This window comes from Hyperoodon ampullatus (assembly GCF_949752795.1).
Source record: "Hyperoodon ampullatus genome assembly, chromosome: 10".
In the NCBI taxonomy this organism is placed as follows: domain Eukaryota; kingdom Metazoa; phylum Chordata; class Mammalia; order Artiodactyla; family Ziphiidae; genus Hyperoodon; species Hyperoodon ampullatus.
This window is the reverse complement of record NC_136923.1, coordinates 69,861,930-69,888,334: the sequence shown is the minus strand read 5'-3', so window position 1 is coordinate 69,888,334 and position 26,405 is coordinate 69,861,930. Positions and strand designations below refer to the sequence as shown.

The window sequence follows — 26,405 nt, the reverse complement described above, 5'->3', positions numbered from 1 at the left end:
ACAAAACATTAATATTTAAATAAATGAAGGCAAGAATAGTGGAATAAACTCTAGAATTATAATTTCAACCCAGAACATTCTATTTCTGCTACTTATGTAGGAAGAGTAAAACCATGTTTCATGTAACTCAAAGGATTCTGAGCAGTTAAATCTGTTTGTTTTCCAGATGTGATCTCTCACCTAGAACCCTTGTAACCAAAAAAGAGCATCCCATATATTAAGATACCGACAAACACTCACCACTAATACTCCGAAATGTGATAAAGTCCAACAGCAATTAACACTGAATTTCTAAGACACCACTATCTTGCGGTTCAAAACTAGAAAGAAACCTTTTTTGAGAGGTCAAAATATCACCTGGCGAATGAAGTCAGTTCTATTTTTAGACACTTGTTTCTGTGACAAAGCATACTTAATATGAATATGAAATCGGGAGCTGTCACTTCTCCAATTTAGACTTCAGTTCTGACTATTTACAGGCTTAACTAAGGCCCAACTCAGGTTTCTGTATTTGCATTTTACCATCAACACAAGCATGAATCTCGTAACATTAATGAAGAAACCACTCAGTATTACAAGAGCTTTTATTTTTTTGACATATTTTAGCTACCAAGAGTGTTTTCATAAATCTTGTCCTGCGTCTGCAAATGAAAGAATGCACTGCCTTCCTCAGAAAAGGAAGTGACCTGTGCATGTTCTCTATAAGAGGCTTCAGAGAAAATTAAAAAATACGTCTATTTAGGCCATAGGTACTGCCCCGTGGACATTTAAAAAGAATTCTGAACATAGGTGCCCTTCTTCCCTGACCCTGTGCTGAGCCTCTCCTGTAAGTAGCTGTACCACAGCTGGCAATGTGTTCAAAGTGTCAATGATTGAAAGGAAACTTAGCCAAACCTCCTTGCTTTACAGAAGTGAACACTAGCAGGTCTTACTAACAGGACCTTTCTTTGCAAATAATAGTTGAAAATGTCACAATTTGAATTATGTAAAGAAGTGTTTATATTGATATTTGGGAATTTAAAAAATTCCTTGCCAACATGGCATCCTATTGTTTATTAAATCTAAAGAATCCTCCTTTTGACAGATCAAAAAGTGAAATGGTTTATGAAGCAATAGAACATATGAACACAAAACATAAAGTTACATGTAGTCATTTTTTGGCATGGGCAGCTCTGAATTTTCAGAGAGAAGTTCACAAACACCATTAAAATATATTCACGTAAGTTTAAAATAACTACTTCTAACTCGCAAATAGATAGATGACCCTATTATATGATTTTTTTCAGCCAAACACTTCTGTCATAACAAAACTTAGATTTAATTTAAAATCAGCACAGTGTCACCTATTACCTGTATCTAGACAAAATAAAAACAATATGACAACTGCAAAGGGCTAAAGCTATGTGATGTGTGGTTGTTCACTGTGACCTTTACTTTCACAGTCCAGTGTAGAGCATTTCATTTAATAAGAACATAAAAAAAATCTGCATTTGCAAAGAGGGGGCAGTGATGATGCTGCTTCAAAACCTAGTATGAATAGCAATAACTGTATAAACTCATTAAGTGCCTGAGGAAACCTTTATGGGAAACTAACCTTTCAGATTTGCAGACTTCTTAAGGGATCCTTGAAAAATGGGTGTTTAAAGTTTGCTAGTCTCTCTTGCAAAGGGGAATCTTGAAGAGGGAAATTCAGGTGATAAAAGAAATACCCATAAGCAGAAACTGCTCTTTCACAACAGGCAGGTGGCTATTTGCAGTTAAAACAACAACAGAAAAGACAGTCTCTCATTATGCTAAAAGCTCTGTTAAAAGAGATGAACTGTCACAACAACAAGACAACCAAATTTCAAAATTAGGTAGGGCAACTGCCTTTTTGAGTTACTTCACCTTGAGGTTACTGAATGGCACAGAAAACAATAAAAATATTAAGTAGCTGCTCAAAATCAGGTTCAGGCAATGAGAAGCCTCTCTTTAGTGTATCAAAACACATGAGCACATGAAGGTTCTCAAAAGTATGAAAAACTAGTAAACTTTTCTAAATATTTAAATCATTTACTGAGTATTGCCTTGCTGGGTGCTATGGGGCAGAGCAAAGCAGAATAAAATTAAGTCTCTGCTAATTTGGGGTATAACCTCTAAATTGGTACAGAGAGATGAGATTCTCATGTCAAAGAGGTGACCAACACAATATGTGATTAGATGTTACAGGGAGGAAGTTAGGAATTCCTTGGAGGGAGCAAGTGTGGATGAAATGATTCTGAGGTAGGCTTCCAAGAGCATGAATAAAAATGGTAATATGAGTTTCCATGGTGTCTTTTGGGGACAACAAGGATCTGGTTCTGTTCAGAGCTGAGTATCAGTGCTGGGAAAGGTAGAGAGGTCAAAAACAATGAGGTTCCAGATTATGTGGGGGAAGGATGTCTGATACAAGATTAAGAATCTGGATGATCAAACAGGCAGTGATGAGTCAATGAAAGAATTCTCTTTTTTGTTTAACATGATATCAAGGGGATTCATCTGACTAGTTTATTGACTAGGACAAGATTAGAAGCAAGAACAGTCTAAAGATTATGGCTGTAATCCTATGAAAACACAATGGTGGCAATAACAACTTCCCAGACCTCTAATATTTCTCCACTGAGCTAACACTAGAGGATCATAAACAAAGACAAATTAGGAAATATAAACAATATTAGACTAATTAAGAATAAGATTTAGTTTGTGTACTTGGTACAATACATATTCTAAAACTAAGAGCACCTTCAATAGAAAAAAAATTTTAAATATGAATATGTTCCAATAAATTCCAATAAATTTAGAAATGTAGATGAAATAGATATTTTTATAGTAATACTAATTGCCAAAACTAAATGAGGTCAAAAATATAAATAGTCCAATATCAGATATCAGGCTGATCAGTTTTATGAATAAATTCTTCAAGCTTTCAAAGAATAGATACATTACACAATGTCAGAACATAAGACAAAAAGCAGTGTTAGGGCACAGGAAAAGATGAAAAGCTTTCTGAGATTAATGTAACTAGTATCTAAACTAGACAGGAATAGCATGCCTGCCATATATAAGCACACACGTACACAAAATTAACTCAATTATTTAAAAGGTACAAAATTTAAAATAAAATTAGCATTTTGAATCCATCAGTACACTGAAAGAACTAACAGAGTTTATTCAAGGAATGCAAAGATGGTTTAACACTGGAAGTCTATTAAATTAAGAGATTACATATTGAAGGAGAAATGTATATGATCATCTCAACAGATGCTGAAAAGCATTTTATAAACATTCCTCTCTAATTTAAAAAATTAACAAGCTAAAAATAGAAGTTTCTTAACCTGATAAATAATATCTACAAAAAAACCTGTAGCAAATACTACATTTATGTGTGATATACTAATATATTTCACATACATTAGTAATAAGAAGTAGTATCAGAGTTAGAATAGGAAATACATATATAAAGCTATAAAGAAGAATTTCTAACAAGAAATGTATAAGGCTTACACTAAGAAAATAATAAATCTTTACTCAAGAATATTTAAGAAGGTTTGAACAAATGAAGACAAATGATATTCCTATATGAGAAGACCCAATAATGTATTAAACTGTCAATTATTCCCAAATAAACCTATATTTTCAGTGTAAACCCAATTAAAAATCACACTATAATTTTTAATAGAATTTGACAAAGTGCATTGAGAAGAAAAAATGCAAAAAAATAGCCAACAAAATTTAGAAAAAGATAAACTAAGGGGGAACTAGCTCTATCAGATACCAATACACACCACAAAGTTATTTTTCAGTCTCAGGAATATACAGTTAGACCAATGGAACAAAATAAAAGAGTCTAAAAACAGATTTACATTTATAAAATAGTAACGGAATTCCAAACCAGGCCTAATTGATAAGTGGTTCTGACATAATTGGTTGGAAAAATAATTTGGAAAAATTATTTTGGAAATATAATAATATTTGGAAAAATAATAAAGGTAAATCCCTATACCTCATATATACAAAATAAATTCCAGATGGAATCAAGAGCTAAATATAAATATAAACTGTAAAATATAAAGAAAAATATTTTTATAACCCTGTGATGGAGAAAGCCTTCTAAGAAACACACAAACCTAGAAGACAAACTAAGACCTGAACTTTAAAATCTGTGAACTTTCCAATGGAATACAAGGCACCCAAATCAAAATTAAAAGTCAAGTGACATACCAGAAGAAAATATTTACATGATATGTAACAAATATATAAGAATACATAACAAATATCCAGAATATATAAGGAGCTCCTACAAATCAGTAAGAAACAAAGGCTGACAAAAAAATAAGCAAAGAATACAGATAGGCAAATCAATGGAGACACAAATAGCTAATAAACATATGAAACAGTGCTCAATCTCACTATCAGGAGATGTCAGGGAAATGCAAGTTAAGATAAGCTTTTCTTTCGCCTGTTGCCCCCCAAAGAAGAACACCTAACATTGGTAAAAGTATGGGAAAAATGCTCACTCAAATAAAGTGGCATATAGGAATAAAGCAGTAATGTCATTTTGGAAATTAATTTGGCGGTGTATATAAAAATTTTAATACATATTCTTTGACTTGTTAGTTCCTCTTCCATGTATTTATCATGGAAAAATGATACATGCACCATTACCTATGTTTCAAAATGTTTACATCATATGGTTTATAGCAGTGAAATATCAGAAACAGTCTCAAAAGAAAAGAGAAAATAATAATAATAATAATACAGAATACTACAGAGCAGTTTAAAAAGAATTAGGCTGACCTAGAAAGATCTCTAAAATATATTGTTAAGTAAAAAAGCAAGTTACAGGGCTTCCCTGGTGGCGCAGTGGTTGAGAGTCCGTCTGCCGATGCAGGGGACGCGGGTTCGTGCCCCGGTCCGGGAAGATCCCACATGCCGCAGAGCAGCTGGGCCCATGAGCCATGGCCGCTGAGCCTGCGCGTCCAGAGCCCGTGCTCCGCAACGGGAGAGGCCACAGCGGTGAGGCCCGCGTACCGCAAAAAAAAAAAAAAAAAAAAAAAAAAGCAAGTTACAAAACAATACGTATAGTATGTTCTCATTTGTATAAAGAAAACCTTATATTTATGTAGACATGTATATAACTGCATAGCAAAAGAATATATATAATCCAAAATAAATAAACAGTGGTTATCTCTGGAAAGAGTGGGAATTTGGGGGGTGGGGAACGGGGTGGAGGCATTAAAAGAATATATACCTTCTAACATACATAAACCTGTATGTCTTTGCTTTACTTGTATACTTAAAAGATAAAATAACTTAAGACAAAAAAGAGGGCAGCAAATAAGTATTTAAAAGTCATGGTTTTGCTTTAATTTTGACTTTATTTTTAGACTACAAAAAAGGTCAGATGACACTCTAAGTGCCTGAACAAGTTCTGATTCAGCTAACAATGTGGAATAAAAGTAATTTCCATAAGAAAACACTGCTAAACTGGTCAGTCCTTTTGCATTTTGACCGGGATTCATTCAATGATCCCATACATTGATTCCTGGTGAATTACAACCATTCAATTCAATACAGCATATAACTGTACGTTATCAAACTGTACTGCAAAGTACCAATCCTTTCAGAACACAAGCCCTAATAAAAGCACCATGCTTTACAGAATCAGCTTCAAGATAAATAAATGCACTGGAAAAAAAAGTACCTTTAAATTAAAATCAGAAGAGACATTTAAAATTTTGGCATTCTTCATTATGGGAAAGAATCTCCCACTTTGATACTATTATATATCAGAAAAGCTCCATCTGTTGTATAATTATCTCTGATAAATGGCCTGATGCTCCAAGCTTCATTAGAGAAAAAGGAAGAGAAAGACACATACAAAGAGAACTGTAAATAAATCTCCTCACCATATTTCACTTAAAACCAGCCCAGGAGGAAGGCATGAAATATTTTTAATAGGTAATATTTTCTGAATGTTCTACTAGAATAAGTCAGCCTGTTTTGCAGACTATCTGGTCTTCAAGTAGGCATAGTCCAAAAAGGGAAAACTAGTTTCACTTAGAGATTATTATAAATTTAATTGGTAAAAACAGATGAACATGAAGTTCAGCCACTCAGTGACAGTGATATTAATTTTCCAAGGGACAGATCTGTCAGACAGGAATGAAGACTAGCAGCCAATGAAGCCCAATTCATGTTCAAAGACCCAAGGGCAGTTTAGCAAGGAAATCTGTTAAAACGTGCCACCGGGCTTCCCTGGTGGCGCAGTGGTTGGGAGTCCGCCTGCTGATGCAGGGGACACGGGTTTGTGCCCCGGTCCGGGAGGATCCCACATGTCGCGGAGCGGCTGGGCCCGTGAGCCATGGCCGCTGAGCCTGCGCGTCTGGAGCCTGTGCTCCGCAGCGGGAGAGGCCACAGCGGTGAGAGGCCCGCGTACCGCAAAAAAAAAAAACCAACCAACAAACCAAAAAAAAGGCGTGCCACCATTCTATTTTTTAAATGCCTGGGGAAGTTAGGCTATGACCATGAACCAGTTTCCAAGGAAACAATGGAAATCTCTTTGTTCAAAAAAATTAATTTAACACACAGATAAAGAATACCCTCAAATTTCTGTTTTGGGAATCACTGTCATATTAAAGGAAGATCCAGCCAGCACTTGGAAATGAAGCTTTATTCATTAAAAGTCTTCACTAACATTCCAGTTAGTACGGTTCTCACTTTTTCTGTATATTTTCTTTTGGTTAAAACAAAATCATCTCTTGGGTATATGTAGTAGAGAAGAACAGGAAAAATTTTCAGCATTATGGATGAAAAAAGGCCCAGAGCTGAGTTCTAGCCCTGTCATGTGACTCAAGGCAGGTCACCATTCAAACCTTTTCCTCATCTGTAGAATAAGGAGGAGACTATCTGCGCTGCCTATGTTGCAGACTGTTAGGATGATCCCAGAAAAATAACGTTTGTCAGAGGGCTTTGTAAAACAGGGGTTGACGAACTTTCTCTGTAGAGGACCATTGGGTCTGTGTAGTAACTACCTAGTTCTGCTGTTAAAAGTGCAGACGCAGCCACAGGCAATACATACATGAATGAGCATGGCTGTGTTCCAATAACAATTTATTTGTGAACACTGGAATCTGAATTTCATATAATTTTCACATGTAAAATTACTGTCCTTTTGATCTTTTTCATTTAAAATCATTCTTAGCTCGTGGGCCATACAAAAACAGGTGATGGGCCAATTTGGCCTGTGGGTTATACTTTGCCAACTTCTCTTAAAAACTATTGTTTTATGTATGTGTTGGTTGCTGTTTATTGCTTAGTATGTGCCTCTACACAGTTTAGAAAAGTGTTCTGTACAAGGTGGGCCCTCTCTAACTGTTAGATTAGAATGTCAGAATATTTAAAAACAAGCCCATTTCTTGCCATTACTCTTCCTTAGTAGCAGGTATCAGTTCTCCGCCTCTCCTGCCTAGAAAGAAACAGAGCAGCTAACTCTCCACCAACACCTCAATTTCCCTCCAGTACATAGTGGGACTGGCTAACCCCTGCCCCCGCCACCAAAAACCCCACAAAACCTAGCTCTGTATGCATGTACACCATAAGGCTCCCCAGAGGGCATAAGCAAGGATGTCCAGGCCTTTAAGAGCATAACAATAGGAAATCTAATTTATAGGAGAAATAGACAGAAGAGTCTTTTAAAAAATCTTTTAAGTCCAATCTTATAAGACTCTGACTTAAGGTGACCAGTCATCTGCTCATCCTGTTAAGGCTATCTGGGCAGATGCACTGTCTAAGTCAAGAGTAGATAACTAAAGTGATTGCTAAGTAGCAGTGAAGACACAGGTGATCCACTGACACCTTGCAAATTTTTTCAACTGTGGCCCACCTAGGAGAAGAAGGGTGGAGGAAGAGGCAGCAGGGGATTACTCATATTAATCTTTTAGTACCCTCAAAGAGACCAGAATTTCATATAATGCATCTGCCCTGACAGCTTTAACAACCATTTCCAGCGTTCTACCCACAACCTGACATTATTTCAAAAGTTGGCTCAAGAAACAAAGTACAGGGCTTCCCTGGTGGCACAGTGGTTAAGAATCCGCCTGCCAATGCAAGGGACACAGGTTCGAGCCCTGGTCCGGGAAGATCCCACATGCCATGGAACAACAAAGCCTGTGAGCCACAACTACTGAGCCTGTGCTCTAGAGCCTGCAAGCCACAACTACTGAGCCCACGTGCTACAACTACTGAAGCCCATGCACCTAGAGCCCACGCTCCACAATAAGAGAAGCCACTGCAATGAGAAGCCCGCGCACCACAACAAAGAGTACCCCCGCTCGCCGCAACTAGAGAAAGCCCACGCACAGCAACAAACACCCAAGCAGCCAAAAATAAATAAATTTATTTTAAAAAAAAATCAATGTCTCCTAGACTAGATTTGAAGCTTCTAGGAAAGTGTTCTATGCCTGTTTGGGGTCACAGATATCTTTAAAAAAAAAAAGAAAAAGGAAAAAAGAAACAAAGTACAGTAGCTGATTCCATTTGTTGTAAGGCAGAAACAAACACAACATTGTAAAGCAATTATACTCCAATAAAGATGTGGGAGTTAAAAAAAAAAAAAAGAAACAAAATAAACCACAATTTATCTCCTCTATGAAAAACCTGGAAATTGAAAGAACAATAAATTGGTAGTAGCAAGAGCATTAAGAAATGTATGTTATTTTGTTCTTTTTAAGTGTTTGCGCAACATTCCTTCCTCTGTAGTTTACTTGCAAGCAACGGCCTTTACACTACAAATCACTACGGAGACAGGCAGCAATGGGGTGGTGCTGGAAAGCCAGGCTGCTCTGTGATGTTGGGCAAGATAAAGAATCATCCTGTGCCTCCATTTTCACATCTGCGAAATAGATACAGTAATACCACCCGCTTTACAGGGTATTATGAATATGAGGTAGGTTAATACAAATAAAAATTTGGAACAGTGCCTGGTACTTAGTAAGTACTCTGGTGAGAGCTGTTACCATTTTTATAGCATTTAAATGTTACGACAAGTCCTTTGGTCACTAGTAGAATTTTGTTTACCAACTGCTTTTTGAAAATGCTTCTAATGGCTAAAGTTCCATGGACTCTTCTGCAGACACACATAAGATGGGATAGGAAGAGACACATGTGTGTTTAGACAAAGAAATATCACTTTGAGCTTTTGGACACCTGTTTTATTGACCTCCAGTCAAGGTGTTTTAAGAAATTCTTTTGTATAAAAATCTGTCCTGTTCTCTGTTTTACACATTCTTGTCAATAGTTCTTACTCTATCTGCAGTCTTTTCAAAACAGCATTAATGTACCCAGACTCTCACCACCTTTCTGTTCTTATATTCATTTAACTTTGAGAAGCAGAAAGCAGATGTAATCAAGAGAATGAGTATTGCTTATTAGGAAGAAAAGTAAAACCTTTCACAAGCCCCAAAGAAGACTCAGCACTTCCAGTTCTACACTAACACTTCCAGTTCTACAATAACAATGGATCCATAACTACTACAGAGTTTACAGATTACGCAGTACTTGGATTTGGAATCCCAAACCCATCTCCCAGCAACTCCCACACCTGACTTCTCCATAACTCTCTAGGGGAAGCTAAGGACCAACAGATGGAATTCTGGTCTCTTGAGGATACTAAAAGATTAATATAAGTAATCTCCTGCTGCCTCTTCCTCCACCTTTCTTCTCCTAGGTAGGTCACAGTTGAAGAAATGTACAAGGTGTCAATGGATCAGGCTGTCTACTCTCACCTAGGTCTTCACTGCTACTTGGCAATCACTTTAATTACCTCCTGTTGACTTACAATGCATCTGCCCTGACAGCTTTAACAAACCTTCCTTACTTTTCTTATCCCTATATCCCCCCCATCCACAAACCAGGCACATATCTCCTCACTCTAGCATAGTTTTCAACCTAGGCAAGATGGCAAAACTCGCCTGAGAAAGCTTTTGCAAATAACATGCTTATTAACCACTATTCCTGCTACTGCCTCCCTTTCACCCTAAAATTCTCATGCACCTGTTAGGGAGAACAAACCAGAAATTCAAGGAGAGACATATGTATCTGAAAAGGTGACCTTGTGGATAGAGACCTAATCTTATTCATTTCTGTACCCAGCACTTAATCTAGTGCCATTTAGCAAAGACTGCTAAATGAATATACAAACCGCTGAAACAGTTTATTAAATAGTTTATTTAGAGAATTAATCACATGATCACCAAATCCAAATTTTTCTTGTCAGCTTACAGTTTCCTGAAGCATTTTCACAATGTTGAGGCAATATACTATAGTGGCTGAAAGCACAGGCTCTGGAACCGAATCAGTGGGTTGGAGCATGAGCTACACTGGGCAGCAAGAGCTCTGAATTTTGGGTAGAAGTTACTGAACCACTCTATGCTTCAACTTCCTCATTTGTAAAAGCAGGGATAATAAAAGCACCTACCTACTGTGAGAATTAAATGTTAGTATGTGTAAAGGGCTTAGAAGAGGGCTTACAAGATAGCCAAACACTTCATAAATATGAGTGAATATTTTCATTATTATTAATAATATTATTTCATTATTAATATTTCATTATTAGTAGTAGTATTGTGAGAATTAAATGTTAGTATGTGTAAAGAGCTTAGAAGATAGCCAAACACTTTATAAATATGAGTGAATATTTTCATTATTATTAATAAAGCCTACACCATACGTTGAAATTTGTTCCTTGCCTTTTGTGACCTTGCCCACTATCATTTGTCTCCTCTCTGACTTCTTCAGTTGCCTCCTCTGTTTTGGTTTCCCTCTAGGTTCTATTCTCACTGCTTTTCTTTCTTCTCACCTTTGGCAATCTCACTTAACCCCTAAGGCTTCACTTATCATCTGCATGTGGATGAAGCCAACCTTGACTTCTTTCTCCTGAGCTCCAACTCAAACTGCCCAGTTGAACACTTAAGTCATCATTAAACCTCATATTAGCAAATCTCCTCCTCTCTCCAGATCTATGAAAATCCAAGGTTTACAATAATGAGCTCCACAAGAGTTAGGAAATGAGATTAGACTCTGAGAGTTTCACTTGAAGAGTTAAACACACAATGGTTTAAAGCAGTGATGTCACCAGAAAGAGAGAATGGATCTGAAACTGGTAGAACTACACATCCTTAATCAGATTGAAGGTATTTATGTATATATTGAAAGGAAAAATGGGGCAGTCTACAGCAGCCTAGAGTGGCAAGTTATGGAAACGCAGGAAGTACTGTGTCCTAGGGGCTCCAGAGCTCAGGGTAGGTCTAATCCCCAGCAGAGGAGGGGAAAAGGGCATAAAGATGGAATCTTGTACTGAACGTAAGACCTTCCCTATATGTCCTCAGAGTGTACCTGACAATCAGCGTGACTCAAACTTTCACTTCATCTAACTCCACTTGTTCTGAGTCCACACTCTGCCATTTGCTATGTAAATCCTCGTTATGGGTCTGCTTCCCATAAAGATCTGACTCCAGAGAAAATATTTTAGTCATACAGTCATATGGATATAGTGTTTTTATTTTCAATCCCTGTTATAAGGATATTTCATGATGAATTAATCAAGTAACTTTTGGTTACCATGTGAGTTTCCACATACCTTAATTTCACAAAAAGAAGTGTTGATCTTACCAACACGAATATTTCTATTCTCTGTGGCAGTTATATTTCACATTGTGAATTAACTAATTAAAAGCATGAGTTCTAAAGCCAAATGCCTGAACCTGAATGCTATTCTGGTTACTAGTTTGCTACCGCAGGCAAATTACTTGATCTCTTTGTGCCTGTTTCCTTCTATGCAATGGGGAAACAGTACTTACACCTCAATGAGTTGTCATGAGGAGTAAAATAAAAAATATGCAAAACATATAGAACAGTGTCTTGCACATAAAGTGCTCAATTAAAGGTAGCTGTTGTTATCTCAGAGCACTTGGGCTGCTCAAGTTGTTTTGATCCTGGCCTGATCCTGGTGTGTGTGAATCCAGTCAGATGCCATTCCATAAGATGAGATTCTGATCAGCTCCAAACTTTCCCTTAGACAAGGAGTGCCTAACCAAAGGCCATAGTGAGCTTTAGAAAAATTTTATTCAAAATTGAGTATAAATGGTTGGTGTGTATTTTTCTGAGACAAGGGGCCAGAGCTTTCATCAGCCTCTCAATAAGTACACAACCCTCGGGCTTCCCTGGTGGTGCAGTGGTTGAGAGTCCGCCTGCCGATGCAGGGGACACGGGTTCGTGCCCCAGTCCGGGAAGATCCCACATGCCGCGGAGCGGCTGGGCCCGTGAGCCGTGGCCGCTGAGCCTGCACATCTGGAGCCTGTGCTCCGCAATGAGAGAGGCCACAACAGTGAGAGGCCCATAAGTACACAACCCTCAACAGATTTTTAAAAATGAAACAAAACCTACTGCCTTAACATTATCACTACCATTTTCATCTTTTTTTCTCCTCTTACATAATTTCAACACCTTTGCCTAGGCCTCTATTCAATAGGTTACAATAATTTAAAAATTTTCTCTGTGCAATGTTATCTAGTATAATCCTTCCCATTTTCAATACTGCCATGCTACTTCTGCAAAATAACTGTAGTAATATTACTTCCTTTGCACAAAAACATGACTACTGTCTAACGTCCAAATATCTTCGCTGAGCATTCAAGCCTCTACGGCACGGCCACAATCTACCTGCCCAGCCTTGTCCTCCATAAATGGCCCTAAAGGAGTCACTTGCCATTGCAGAACTCCATGCAGCTTTCCTCCATATTGTGTCTATCTTCAACAGCACCTTCTCCAGTAAACCAACGCCCTTCTTCAACAGTCAATGTCTTCAATACGTAAGAAAGACCATTAAAATAGGTGCATACAACCATGTATCAGGGTTTCTCAACCCTGGCATTACTAACATGTCAGGCTGGATAATTCCTTGCTGTGGAGGGCTGTCCGATACAGTGTCAGATGTTTACAGCATTGGGGGGAGGGGGAGGGGCAAACTCACTCCTGGTTGAGAACTACCGATATAAGAAATATATTTAATTTCCGCTGCTAAACAGTAAATTCTTTGAGGACAGGAACTATGGCCTTTTTTACCTTTATATTCTCAACTTTACCTAGTACAGTGGTTTATGATGGGGTTTAGATAAACATTTGTTCTCTGCTAATCTTTCCAAAGTTAGTAGACAGAACATTCTAACCTACCATGTTCTAAGGATTTCTAGATATTCATTAAATTTGAAACACCAGATTTCAACCTGTTAAGTAAAGCTTTTAAAAGGTAAAAAGCTGCTATGTCATAACATCACTACAATTTTCAACAAACCCTGTCAGTTACAGTTGTGCCCTAAAGGAAACGGTTACAGCATTATAAAGCTTAAGTGGACAATGGACTTCCATATCACATATATGATAATAGTATTCTGTCACTGAGAACTTACAGAAGAGTAAAAGAAACTACTTCCTCCTCCCTTCAAATATCCTATGTTCTATGAAGTATATAGTGTTATCTCATTAACTGCCTAGAAACACTTGAGGCCCACTTAGTGACAGAGGCAAGGCTTCAATCAAAGGTTCCTAAATCAGGTTAAGTTCCCTAGACTAGTGGTCCTCAATTCTTGCTGCATATTTGAATTCTCTGAAGAATTAAAAAGAACAGATCACTGAGCCTCACTCCAGACCAATTAAATTACAGATTCAGGGAATGGTGCTGAAGATTAAAATTGTTCTAAAAATCCCCAGTGGATTCTAATTTACAGCCAGGGCTGAGAACAACTGCCCTAAACTGGTTCAAAACCTTGTGTACCCTGACAGTTAACATAAAAGGCAATCCTTTAAGAAAACCTTAAGCGGGCTTCCCTGGTGGCACAGTGGTTAAGAATCCGCCTGCCAATGCAGGGGACACGGGTTCAAGCCCTGGTCCAGGAATATCCCACGTGCCGCGGAGCAGCTAAGCCTGTGCACCACAACTACTGAGCCTGAGTGCCACAACTACTGAAGCCCACGTGCCTAGAGCCCGTGCTCCACAACAAGAGAAGCCACTGCAATGAGAAGCCCGCGCACCGCAACGAAGAGTAGTCCCCACTCACCACAACTAGAGAGAGCCCGCACACAGCAACGAAGACCCAACATAGCCAAAAGTAATAAATAAATAAATAAAATAAAATTTTTAAAACACACACACAAAGAAACCCTTATGCTCAATGGAAGGCTGAAACTTACTCTCTACCTTGCTGACTTGGGCCTATATGTTAACACTTAATCTTGAATTGAAAGAGCTGCTATCATTTTTTCTGGAAGAGGCATTAACAAGAAACTCGTGATATGATTCTTAGGCTGCTTTCTCTACCACTTCACAGGATCTGAGACTTACACTCCTCTTTACTTGGTGAAGTTACATTCAGTTCTGTCGGAAGCGGCTGCTGGCTGGGACTAAGAGTTGGCGTGGTTATCGAGGTATTGCTGTTGTCACTGGTGGTCTCTTCGGAAAACAAATCTGATTGGCTGTTACTTGTACTTGGAGCGGAATCATCGTCTGGTTGTTTCTTTTGAAAATCTGAAGAGAAAGAGTGAGAAAACCAGTTTAAATAAGGAGTTCACAATTGCCTTGGGTATTAGAAAATAATGCAAGTTAGTATAAAAATTAAAACTAATTTGGGTGATAAAAAGAATTGAAGTAAAATACTGGTCAAAAACATAGAAGATTGGTGGAGGGTAAGTGAGTTAAAGATTTCCAAGATGAGTGGTAGACATACTGATTTTAATGTAAGACTCTGCAAAGCCAAATACATGTTAAAATTTTAGGGTAGGGGTAATCAAGGATAAAACAAATAAAGAAAAGTTGTTCAAACCAATAAAGGACAGATGAGAAGGAAAAAAACAGCAGAGGAAAAAAGGGTAAATAGAAAACACATAATAATGTGGTAGAAGTAAGTACAGATATATCAGTAGTGGTAATAAATGTAAACAGACTAAACTTAGCAGTTAAAAGATAGAAAATTCAGACTGAATAAACGAAGTCCTGTTTTATGTAGTTTCCAGGAGACACACTAAAAACATTAACATGAGAGAAAACTTTCAAAGTATATAAACAAAATACCACCAAATACAAATGATTAAAAAGCCAGTAATAGCTATAGTAGGAAATGCACTTTTAAGGCAAAAGCATTATTAGAGATAAAGAGGATCATTATATAATAGTGAAAAAAAATTACCAGAAATATAAAACAACTCTTAATCTGTATGCACCTAATAACAAAGCCTCAAAATATGTAAAGCAAAAATGATTGTATCTATGGGAAACTAACAATTAGATAATGAATTATTTTCAAACACATTTGGAATATTTATAAAAACTGCCTAAAACCTGGAAAAACCTTGACCACACATTAGGTTATAAAGCAAAAGTCTCAACAGATACCAAAGAATTAGTAAGATACAGGCATTATTAATTGACCACAGAGCAATTAAGTTAAAAATTGGTAACAAAAATCCTATATATTTGGAAGTTTCTAAAATACACTTTAAACTCATGGGTCAAATTAGAAATTAGAAAATATGTATAATTAAATGATAATGTAATTACTACTTATCAATATCCATTAAAGATAAAGATGCACATACATTACCTATACCTATTACCTATTACTAGGTATATGCCTGACAGAAATTCAACACACAGGTACAAGGATGTTGATTACATACTGTTTGTAATAGTAAAAAGTCAGACCTAAAGGACCATAAATTATATTATATTCAAATAATGGAATAATGTACACAGTGAAAATAACTATTGCCACACACAACATGAATAACTCTCAAAATTATAATGTTGAACAAAAAAGTAAGTCACTAAATAACATAGTAAGACTGTACTGCACAAACCTTAAAAACAGGCAAAACTTCAAATAATATATTGTTTAGGAATATGTATCTATAAACACTAAAATAATTAACACAATTCAGGAGGATGGTTACGTCTGAGATTTGGGAGGTGTGGGGGGTGTGAAGTGAGAGCTATGCAGAAATATTCAAAATTATAGGCAATGTCCATTGACAGAAAATAGATTAAAGTGATATATTCATTCATATGATGAAATACTCTATGGCAGTTAAAATAAATGAATAGAGCTCTAAGTACAACAGAAAAATCTCAAAAACAATGTTGAGAGAGAAAAGCAAGCTACAGAAAGATATATATCTAATAATATTTACATAAAAATTTAAAATATGTAAAAATACCATATATTGTTTATTGGTACATAATTACAATATAAAAACATGTGGAAATGATACACCAAATTTAGGATAATAGTTATCTGGGGGTGGGAGGAACCAGGATCTTCAATTCTACCTGTAATTTTTTTTATTTCTTAAAGCTAGTGGTCAGTGTATGACTGTTTAAATTATTATGTTTAGTCTTGGTATGTTTCATTTTAAAAAATCTTAGACTAGTCTATGAAGTACAGATTATACTTCACTGCATCAATTCAGAAAAGGAACAGAAGATCCTGACAACTCCATTTTGCCTTATCTTTTGAACCAGAGAAGCTGTTGCTATTATGCTCTATAACCTCATCAGAATCACTATTCTGACATATTCTGAGCATAATAATAGCTAGCTAGCATTTATGTTGCATTTACCATGTGCCAGGCACTGAACTAAATGTTTTATGTATTTAACTCATTTACTTTAATCCTCTGAACAACTCTAACAAGGGAGTTATAATTACCATCACTTTACTGATGAAGAAACTGAGGCTCAGAAAATTTAGGTAATTTGTTCCAAGTTAATAGCTAGTAAGTAGCAGGATCAGGATTTAAATACAGATCCATCTGACACAAAAACTCATGGTCTTCAGTCTCAACCACAGGATGTAGAATGGTGTGCATTAGACTGGCCCAAGGAAAAGGCCTCCATGTCAAGCCCTCACCCATTTACAGCACCAATGGTGAATGCAATGAATTTAGCCAAAGAATTGTTAACCTGCTGTGCATGCCCATCAGTGATCTAAAGCCTCTACTGCTTCTGTGTATTTATTTCTCCTAGCCACTTTCTTATTCTTCAGTGTTTTCACATTTCAAAATGGCTTATTATCTCAATGTTATTTGTACAGCACCCTCAGAGAAAAAGGTACTGTATAAGTGGAATAAAAATATTGCAAATGATGCTTCTTTTTTATATCATATCATCTCATTAGCTCTCCTATGTCAATAAATCATTGTGTCCCTCCTATAGTCACCTCTCTACCATTTAACTGGAAATGTTATAAGACCCTAAAAGAATTGAAACTGAGTCATCATTGTACTATTTAACAGAATCCCCAATGCCTCGAGACAGACAAACACATAGAATCACTCACTGAGGCACAATAACCCTTTGAAGTTAAATGATGTTGGTGTCTAAAGACAATTACCAGGTCCCACCTACACAATCTCCAGCCCATGTTTGCCACGTTCCTTGCATGATGTTCAGGTACTTTTCTTTAAGTTTTCTTTTGTAAATCTGCAGCTGTCATAATGCACCTTCCTTTAACCTATCCTCCCACTGATGCCTTCTTCTTCACCTCCACTGGACGATGGTGTGAAAAAATCATCAGGCTAAAAGTAAAGATTACAAACCAAACTGGCTGCAAACAAGAGAACTCAGTAGAAGCTTTACACATTCTCCATTTCAATTCAATAAAGAAACCAGAAATGACAGAATTTTACAACCAGAATTAACTTTAAACATCTAGCTCAATCCTCTCAGTTTACAGATGAAGAAAGCAAGAGCCAAGAAAGTTAATGCAACCCACCAGAAATTCAGTTAATTATAAGAGTTTTCTAACTCTTAAGCCAAAGTTAGCAGCTTGTACGATACAGAGAGCTTTAGTTGGACCTGGATTCAAATTCTGACTTGGCTATTTACTGGGCATATAACTGTTTACTCTTTTGTGGCCTTGTCTGTAAAACGAAGGGAGGGAGTTATTTCTACCTCTCAGGATAGTGTGGATTAAACCAGGTAATACATAAAGTATCTGTGCATGGGTACTCAAAAAATGATAGTCATTAAAGAGAAAAGGTATTTTCCTGGTTTAAAGAAAGAACTATCTCTTCTTTTTAGCCCTGATGTTCACATTATAGTTCTTACTCTCTTGTTCCTTTCTTTCTGAATCATTCAGCATCCAACTTCTGACTACTGACCAAAAGAAACAGAAGGAAAAAAAATCCCAGGAGTCTACTCCAAGGACAAAGGGGAGCAGATTTATGTCCCATGTAAAAAAGTAAACAATAAAACAGGCAGAGACTGCCTCTTGTTAACTCTACTCTGGAAAGCAGTGCAAAAGGAACAGAAATAGTCACTCTAGTTGATCCAGACACAGAAAAGACTTGTTCACTTGTTGTTTTACAGTTCTCATATAAATGGGAAAACTAGAGCTCTCCAAGCTTATCTATCTCTTTAAGAAAAAAAATTAGGAAAAATTATCTACTTTTGTAAATTGTTAAGAGTTTATGGTATACACAAAGGTATAAACTTGGTCTTGAATAGAGTTTTTCCAAAATAATCTGCTATTTGTAAAACCTAAGTAAAAACCTTTGAATTTTAAAGGGACTGCTGTTGAAAAGTGAACAGAAGCCAAGATCTTGGCAGCTTACCTTATTATCAACTAAGAGAAAAAAAAAAAAAAAGCCCAGCTTGCAGGGGTGACTTTTCCAGTTCCCACATTTCCATTCCCAGGCTCAAACCCCATCTGACTCTATATCACAGATTACAACTCCACATTCCCACTGGAAGCTTTAATTTGGTATTTCACACCATAAAATGCTTCATGTTTCCAGTAGCCAATTAAAGTAAAATGGAAATGTTGACAATAAAAATTTAATTCTGATCTCTCAAAAGTTTGGTTCATGCAAGGCATAGTATAAAAGTCTCCTTTAACAAAACAGGGTCCTTTCTCTTTTCTTCATCTCTTCTCCTAATTTATCTCCATAACAGACTACAGCTTCCATTCATAAGCACATTTCTATGTTTTCAAAGCTTCACATTCCCACCCCAACCACAAATCTTAGATATCTTATTTTAAAAAGCTACAAAGCTGTTAGCAGTAGCCAACCAATTCATAAGCCAGAGTGCTAGCCTCCTAATTAAAATCTTAATAAAATTCTAGTATTTGAATGTTAATCTGGGTTAACAGCCTCAGAAAAAGACAAACTGGTTTAAATAAGAATTAGCAAGAACCAGAGGACGAACTAATTACTATTATTAAAGCCTTAAAATGCACTCGCTCACCATGGATCCTAGCTTATGGGGAAAACTGTGATCTGCTCAATGTGGCTGTGTTCATTTAAACTTTGTTTCATGAGTAATCTCTTCTAACTTCTTTAAAGAACAAAAACAAAAACCTTTACCCTACCAAATTCTCTCTCTTGATGATTCCTTCCCTTTAAAATTCAGACTCTTCATCGACTGATGATACTGTTTTGATACTGACTGATACTTTCATACAAGTTTTAAAAATACACACACACATGTGTATGTATATATACACACACCCACATACCATATATATATCCTGTTGAGGATAAATGACTCCTGTCCTGTGTTCCCTATCTATGCCCACAAATCTGTCTACTTTGAGGTATTACCTCAGAAATTAAAAGGGACCTTGTCTTCTGTCCTTTTCTGGGGATGGTGCCAACATTCTCCTAGAGACTGAAGTCAGAAGCCTGGGAATCATCTCAGACTCCACATTCTCCCTCACTTAATTCTACATCTCAAAAATCACCAAGTCTAGTCTTTACCACTCCTAAATATCTCTGGAATCCATCCACTTCTCTATTTCCGCTCTAATCTAAGTCATCATCATCTGTCAGATTCCTTCAATAGCATGCTAACTGATTTCTTTGTACCCTATCCTCTCTTGGCCCACACTCTAATTCATTCTACACAAAGCAATCAGAGTGATGTAAAAAACAAATTTTGACACAGTCATTTTCCTCCCTAAACCCTGAATGAGTTTCCATTACCTTAATAATCATATCCAAATTCCTAAACATGGCTTACAAGTTAGAAGTCCCTCCATGAACTGGTTTGTGGCTATCTCTTCAGTCCTGTCTTAAGCCACTGCTCCTCCCCTCCCTCCTCCTGCTTCAGCCATACTGGAGTGCTTTTGGTTTTTTCTGAACACGATTCTTTTTCTCATCCTGGAGTACTTTGATCAGGCATGTGGGAGACGCTTTTTCTTTATCTTGCTATTCACCTTGGTAACTCCTACTTATTTTGAACCTTAACTTAAGCACTCTTTCCTCAGGGAGGCTCTTAAGATTAACCACAGAAGACACTTAATAAATATTTCTGGGTGAATGAATGAATGTCTTATTAACTGTACATCCCAGTCCCTAGCAAAATGCCTGCCACACAATATACAATATAGATTTGTTGAATTTAACTTATTTGATACTGGTGAACATACCAAGTTTAAAAACATTTGTTCTCTCAGACATTAATAAGTAGACTTCAAATTGCTATAAACTGTATTTCTAGGAAACAGGAATGCAACTACATACAGTAGAAATATTAAGCACTCCCGTCAATAAGCAGATGTATGAATTTTACAAACTATCCCTGCACATATAAACCTTTTCTTCCTTACTACACACCACAGGTAACTGGTTCTGATAGAACTCAAAAGGTCTCTCAAGTCCTGTTTGCTTAGATTCAAACCACAAAGCTGCAAGCTTTTATTTCAGAATACTAGAAATAACACTAGACTGGCTCCCAAAAGCATGTCTTCAAATGCTTCCTGCGAAAGTAGGCAGTAGAGAATATATGAAGGTGACAAAGCTTATAAGCAAAACTCTTATCAGTAATTAAGCTTATTTTATAATCTGGTTTATCACTGAAATTATACAGTCCCTAAATTCTTCACACCTATAGCGCCTACTGCTCAGAATTGTGAACTAGCAAAAAAAAAAAAAAGTTATTTGGAAGAAGGCTTGTTTCTTATACAGCATTTATTGCACAGACTATATAGTTTTCCCAGCAATAGTGTCTCATATTCATTTACAGGGCATAAATTAACATGTAACATTATAGCAAATACCTAACAATCCATTAGTACTACAATAACATAGTGCACAAGAGACACATTTACCTCATTTTGGTCTAACCTCAAAAACGTGTCAATTTTCTAAAAAACTGAAAACACAAGGAGAAGTTTTCTGAATATTGTGACATTAATCTAGTTTCAACAAAATGAGAATTTGATGGTGTGTGTGCATATACATACATCCTACACATACAGCTCAACCATCAAAATAAACAGTAGAGTAGGCATATTGTGTAAATATTAGACAAAGCTGACAAAATAAAATAGGCAAATTAGAACCAAAAAACGAAACAAAAACCTCTGACCAATCTGTTTACAGCTGATCCTTGGTACCATTTAAAGACCTCCCTCAAACCAACAGTCCTTACTGTCATTCATGAATCATCGGATGGCACAGGTGTGGCATGAACATAACTGCTGGAGAGACTGGAGCCCGGAAGATTTTTTTCAGTTCAGACCGAAGGTTACAAATGCCCCAGAAAGACTTCAGTGACAACAGAACAGAAAATTAGAAAAGCTTTGGGAATACACTAGAAAAAGAAAATCCTCCTTTTTTAGATCCTTGATTGTTTTTATAATTGTATGCACAGTCTTCATGCTACCAGCCCTTCATTTTACCATGTAGAAGTGACAGGAGAAAAGACAAAACAGACAAAACTCCCTCTCACTGGCCCTCCCTTTTGGGGAAGTGGAAGGAGAGCAGTGTTTGTGCTCCTGCCCACTGATACCCTTGTAATTTGGTCCTCTTTGTCTTTGCTCCCCTCCATTGGTGATGGGCAGCTCTTGCCTTTAATGATATTTCATTTCCACTTAGTTCTCAGTCTCACCATCTCACATCAGGGTCACAGACCACCAAGCTTCAGTCCTCCTACAGTTAAGCCCTATATGCAAGCTGAGCACTTCACGTTTCAGGAAATTCAACTCAGGGTGGTGATGGTGTTAACTTTTGAGACACACTTTCCCTTAAGATAAAACCTGCAAATGTTCAGCACAAATAATTATTTTTCAAACAGTGCAGAATGGTATATTTTAAGAATGGCACCCTCTTTCTCAAAAAGTTAATAGACCACACATTGGTTTAAACTGCTAAGAGAAATTTTTTTAAAGGATGAAGTGATAGGTTTGCTAACATTTTATTACATCTATTAAAGCATATCAGGGGATGTTCAGCAAAGACCATGATTTTCACAAGATCCAAAGATCAGGGCTAACTGACTAATGTTTATCCGATGAACTCAAGGTTAGCAAAAGAATATATAATGCCTGTATGATTTACAATGCCCAAAAAGGCATTTGTCTAATAATAGAAAGAGTACATGTTCTCTCTGAAGAACACTATGGATAGTTATTAAAAAGCTGTAGCATAAAGTAAGGGAAAACTTGTCCTTCACGTAATGGTTACCAGGTAAAGACCTAAGAGATTTTTTCACTCATGAGAAAAGCTCGTGCAGTTACCTACAGATCCTCTGTCATAGTGTGGTGTTTAGGAATGCAGAATCAGACTGAGTTCACACCCTGGCTCAACCTCTTAACTGCTGTGTGACCTTGGGCCAGTTATTCAACTTCTCTTCCTTCAGTTTTCTCCTTCTCTAAAATGGGAATAACAATCACATCTACTTCATAAGGTTATTATGTGGATTATATTAGATAATTACATGTGAAAAGTTTCAGAACAATGCCTGGCTAGTAAGTCTCAAATTAACTATGGACTTTTTATTACACTTCTGCCTTCTTGCACAAAATTTAAATGTTTGCTAGTTTGAGACTGTGACAATGAAAAATAATTTCTCTGGAGCCAATGAATGAACAGAAGGGAATTACATCTAACTCATCTTCATAACATGCACACTAGGTAAGCCAATCTGGGCTTATAAACTCAAAAGTTTACAGGGACCAGGTAGATATTATAAATGTACAAAGTCAGCTGGCTTAAAGTAGCAGGAAGTGATGGTTACTGTGGCTAACTGGCAAGTGTAAACCTCGCCTAAAAGGTATCTGATTCCAAACTTAAAAACAAAATTAAAAACCTCCAAATACAACATATCTGTGCCCTGGCAAGCCTGCAGTTTATAAGATGGCTGATTTAAATAGAGACAAAGTATTTATTACATAAAAGTTTTGTACACTGTATTATCAATTCCACATATTGGTAAGGAAATGATTCATCAGATATATGTGCCTAGAGCAAATAGGAAAATATAGAGATACAACACAAAGAGAATCAGACAGACCTATGTTTGAATCCTGGCTAAGCTAATCAGAAGCTGTGTGACCTCAAGAAAGTTATTTACCCAATTTATGATTGTGTCCTCATCTGCAAAAATGTTGAAGACCTATCCTCTAGGATTGTTGTGAGAATGGGAGATAATGTGGGTGTCCCCCACATTACAGAGGTATTGCATAAATTTTTGAATGAATAACAAGTGAGTGTCAAAACCCTCATGTAGGTCTAGAGCAGAGATTCCTAATCTAGGGTTCTTATATCAGCTTAGGCTAATGTATGCTGCAATTACAAATGACCCTAAAACCTAGGTGCTTACCACAACAACAGTTTGTTTTTGCCCACATGTATCTTCATTCCAGGAATCCAGAATGAAAGAGTGGCCCTAACTGGGACACGACTGGTCTTGTGACAGAGAGAACAGAGCGATGTGGAGCCATACCATGGCTGTTAAAGTTTCCATTCATTAGTGACATATGAATTTTTTTGTCCACCTTTAATTTGTTAAAAGATGTCTCATGGTCAAGTCTGATGATGGACAGGGAAGTATAATCCTCCCACTGGAAGGGGTGGCAGACACGTGGGAACCATAATACAACCTAGGGTTCATAACATGTGTGCACAGAAAATTTTGCATATAATTCTGGGTTAATCTTATGAAACTATATGCAATACTGTGTATACATACAGGCCCATTTTTCCCCTCAGAAAATAGAACACAGATATTATATTCTGAAAGGTATCACAGACTAAAAGGGCCTAAAAGAAATCACACTGAGTTTGAAAGAAGTCAAGTCTCAAAAATATGGCCATTACTAGTAATTCTATAACACTAGAGCAATACAACAGACCTAACTCTAGTTTTCTGAGTTGCTGATTACTGGGACAATGTGGGATGGGGAAATAGTCTGAATTTTCTACCAGGCTCCATCAAATTCGATTATTGTCTTATGAAAATCTGAGTATATGAAATGCAGTAAAACTATAGTAGGCTGATAACCGGTTTATTGAAAATAAAGTCTTATCTGAGAAAACTGTGATTTCCTGACAAGTGAAAACCCTGTTCTTTATAAAATACAAGGCAGTCTGACCCTAATTCAAAATTTAATATGTTTTAAATTCACAAGGCCATGCTATGTTTATTTTATTTCTCTTTTAATGATTATAACCCAGTCTTGTTCCTGATTCTCAAATGGATGAAGGCTACTAAGTCAATGTGCTGAAATATTTATAGCTCCCTACCAAATGGGAAAAATAAGCTATTAGAAAATTCTTCTTAGGAACCAACTGCCTTATACTAACCAAATAATCCAATCTGATTCTGTCTAAATTTCATTTAAGCAGGTGAAATCTGATATAACTCATTTTTAAAATATTTTTTCCATTTGGGAATATGCTTTTATTTCACTTGCAACTGTCGGTAAATGCATTTTGAATGGGACGAGGAAGAGGAAGTTATCCATTTAAAAATTATCTTTCGGGGCTTCCCTGGTGGCGCAGTGGTTGGGAGTCCGCCTGCCGATGCAGGGGACGCGGGTTCGTGCCCTGGTCTGGGAGGATCCCACGTGCCGCAGAGCAGCTGGGCCTGTGAGCCATGGCCGCTGAGCCTGCGCGTCTGGAGCCTGTGCTCCGCAGCGGGAGAGGCCACAACAGTGAGAGGCCCATGTAACAAAAAAATATATATATATATCTTTCAAATATTTAATGGCATGTGATATAGGCAAATTCTTCCTTTTAAGGTCAATAATAGTACTAAACAAATTAAGTGTTAATGTTCTGTGTAGATACAACTCTAATTGTCCCTTACTCTTATTCTAGGTAGCCCAACAAGAGGCCATGTAATTCAAATCCTTTATAAACTTCTAATCTACGCAATTAAATTTGGGCTTAGATCTTACATTAGTTTGAGAGAATTTGCTTACTATTAACTCTGAGCAGTAAGAAAAAGGAAAATGAGATACACTTCATGGGACTTTCCTGGCGGTCCAGTGGTTAAAACTCCATGCCTGCAGGGGGCGCGGGTTCAATCCCTGGTCGGGGAACTAAGATCCCACATGCCACGTGGCACGGCCAAAAAAAATTTTTCTTTTAATTTAATTAAAGAAAAAAGAGATACACTTCAATTGTCACCACCAATACTCAGTCTTTATAGATAATGCCCTTGGCTTCTAATAGGAATGCTATTAAGAAATAGCCACATAAAACACACCACTTTTTTTTTTAGTTGAAGTATAACTGATTTACAATATTGTGTTAGTTTTAGGTGTACAGCCTAGTGAGTCAGTATTTTTGCAGATAATATTCCATTATAGGTCATTACAAGAAAATGGGTATAATTCCCTAAGTTATACAGTATACCCTTGTTGCTTATCTATTTTATATATAGTAGTTTGTACTTGTTAATCCTATATCCCTGATTTGTTCTTCCCCCACTTCCTCTCCCCTTTGGTAACCACAAGTTTGTCTTCTATATCTGTGAGTCTGAAACACACTACTTTTTGAAGGGCTGTTACTGAGAACATGGTTCACTACTCTTCTCACTGTCTACTTTAGAGCTCACAGGATGTTGACCTTTGAACTGTTTGCATTTCCATTTTTGCTTTGACTCCTAGGAAGCTCAGATCTCAATCTGCACTCTGTCTTGAATGGTTATACAGAGGTTTATGGCATGAATTTCTGTGTTGACATTCTTCATCTTCATCTTACTAATCAATCTAAATTTTCCCTTTGTCTTGATTTCTTCTTTTAAAAAGAAAAAGCGTATTGTACTCTGTATGTTATTTTTTACTAAACTACCATTTTTTGGAAAGTAATGATAATTAAATAAAAATAAATACCATAATCTCATTTTTATGTGGGGATTTCATAAAGATAAACATCTGTAAATAATACATATTTATGCCTGTATCTATATTGAAGTGAAGGCTACTAATTAAACCAAAAAGGTAAGAAAATTACTAGAAAATGTATGAGTGTATCAAGTTAGGAATAAAATTCTACGTGGACTGTATTATATTTTCTGTATGAGGAGCCCATAGTTATGGTTGTTG

The 26,405-nt window shown here is 36.8% G+C and overlaps 1 protein-coding gene across 1 annotated transcript in view; it reads right to left on the bottom strand.

The window, feature by feature from the left end:
- Positions 1–26,405, bottom strand: part of ZFAND3 (zinc finger AN1-type containing 3) — a gene marked incomplete at its 5' end in the record, with an annotated part of 214,161 nt that overhangs the window by 62,467 nt on the left and 125,289 nt on the right. Inside the window, one exon of the mRNA XM_079712639.1 lies at positions 14,417–14,599. Within this exon, the coding sequence (XP_079568765.1) occupies positions 14,417–14,599 (183 nt within the window). The remainder of the gene's footprint in view (positions 1–14,416; positions 14,600–26,405) is intronic.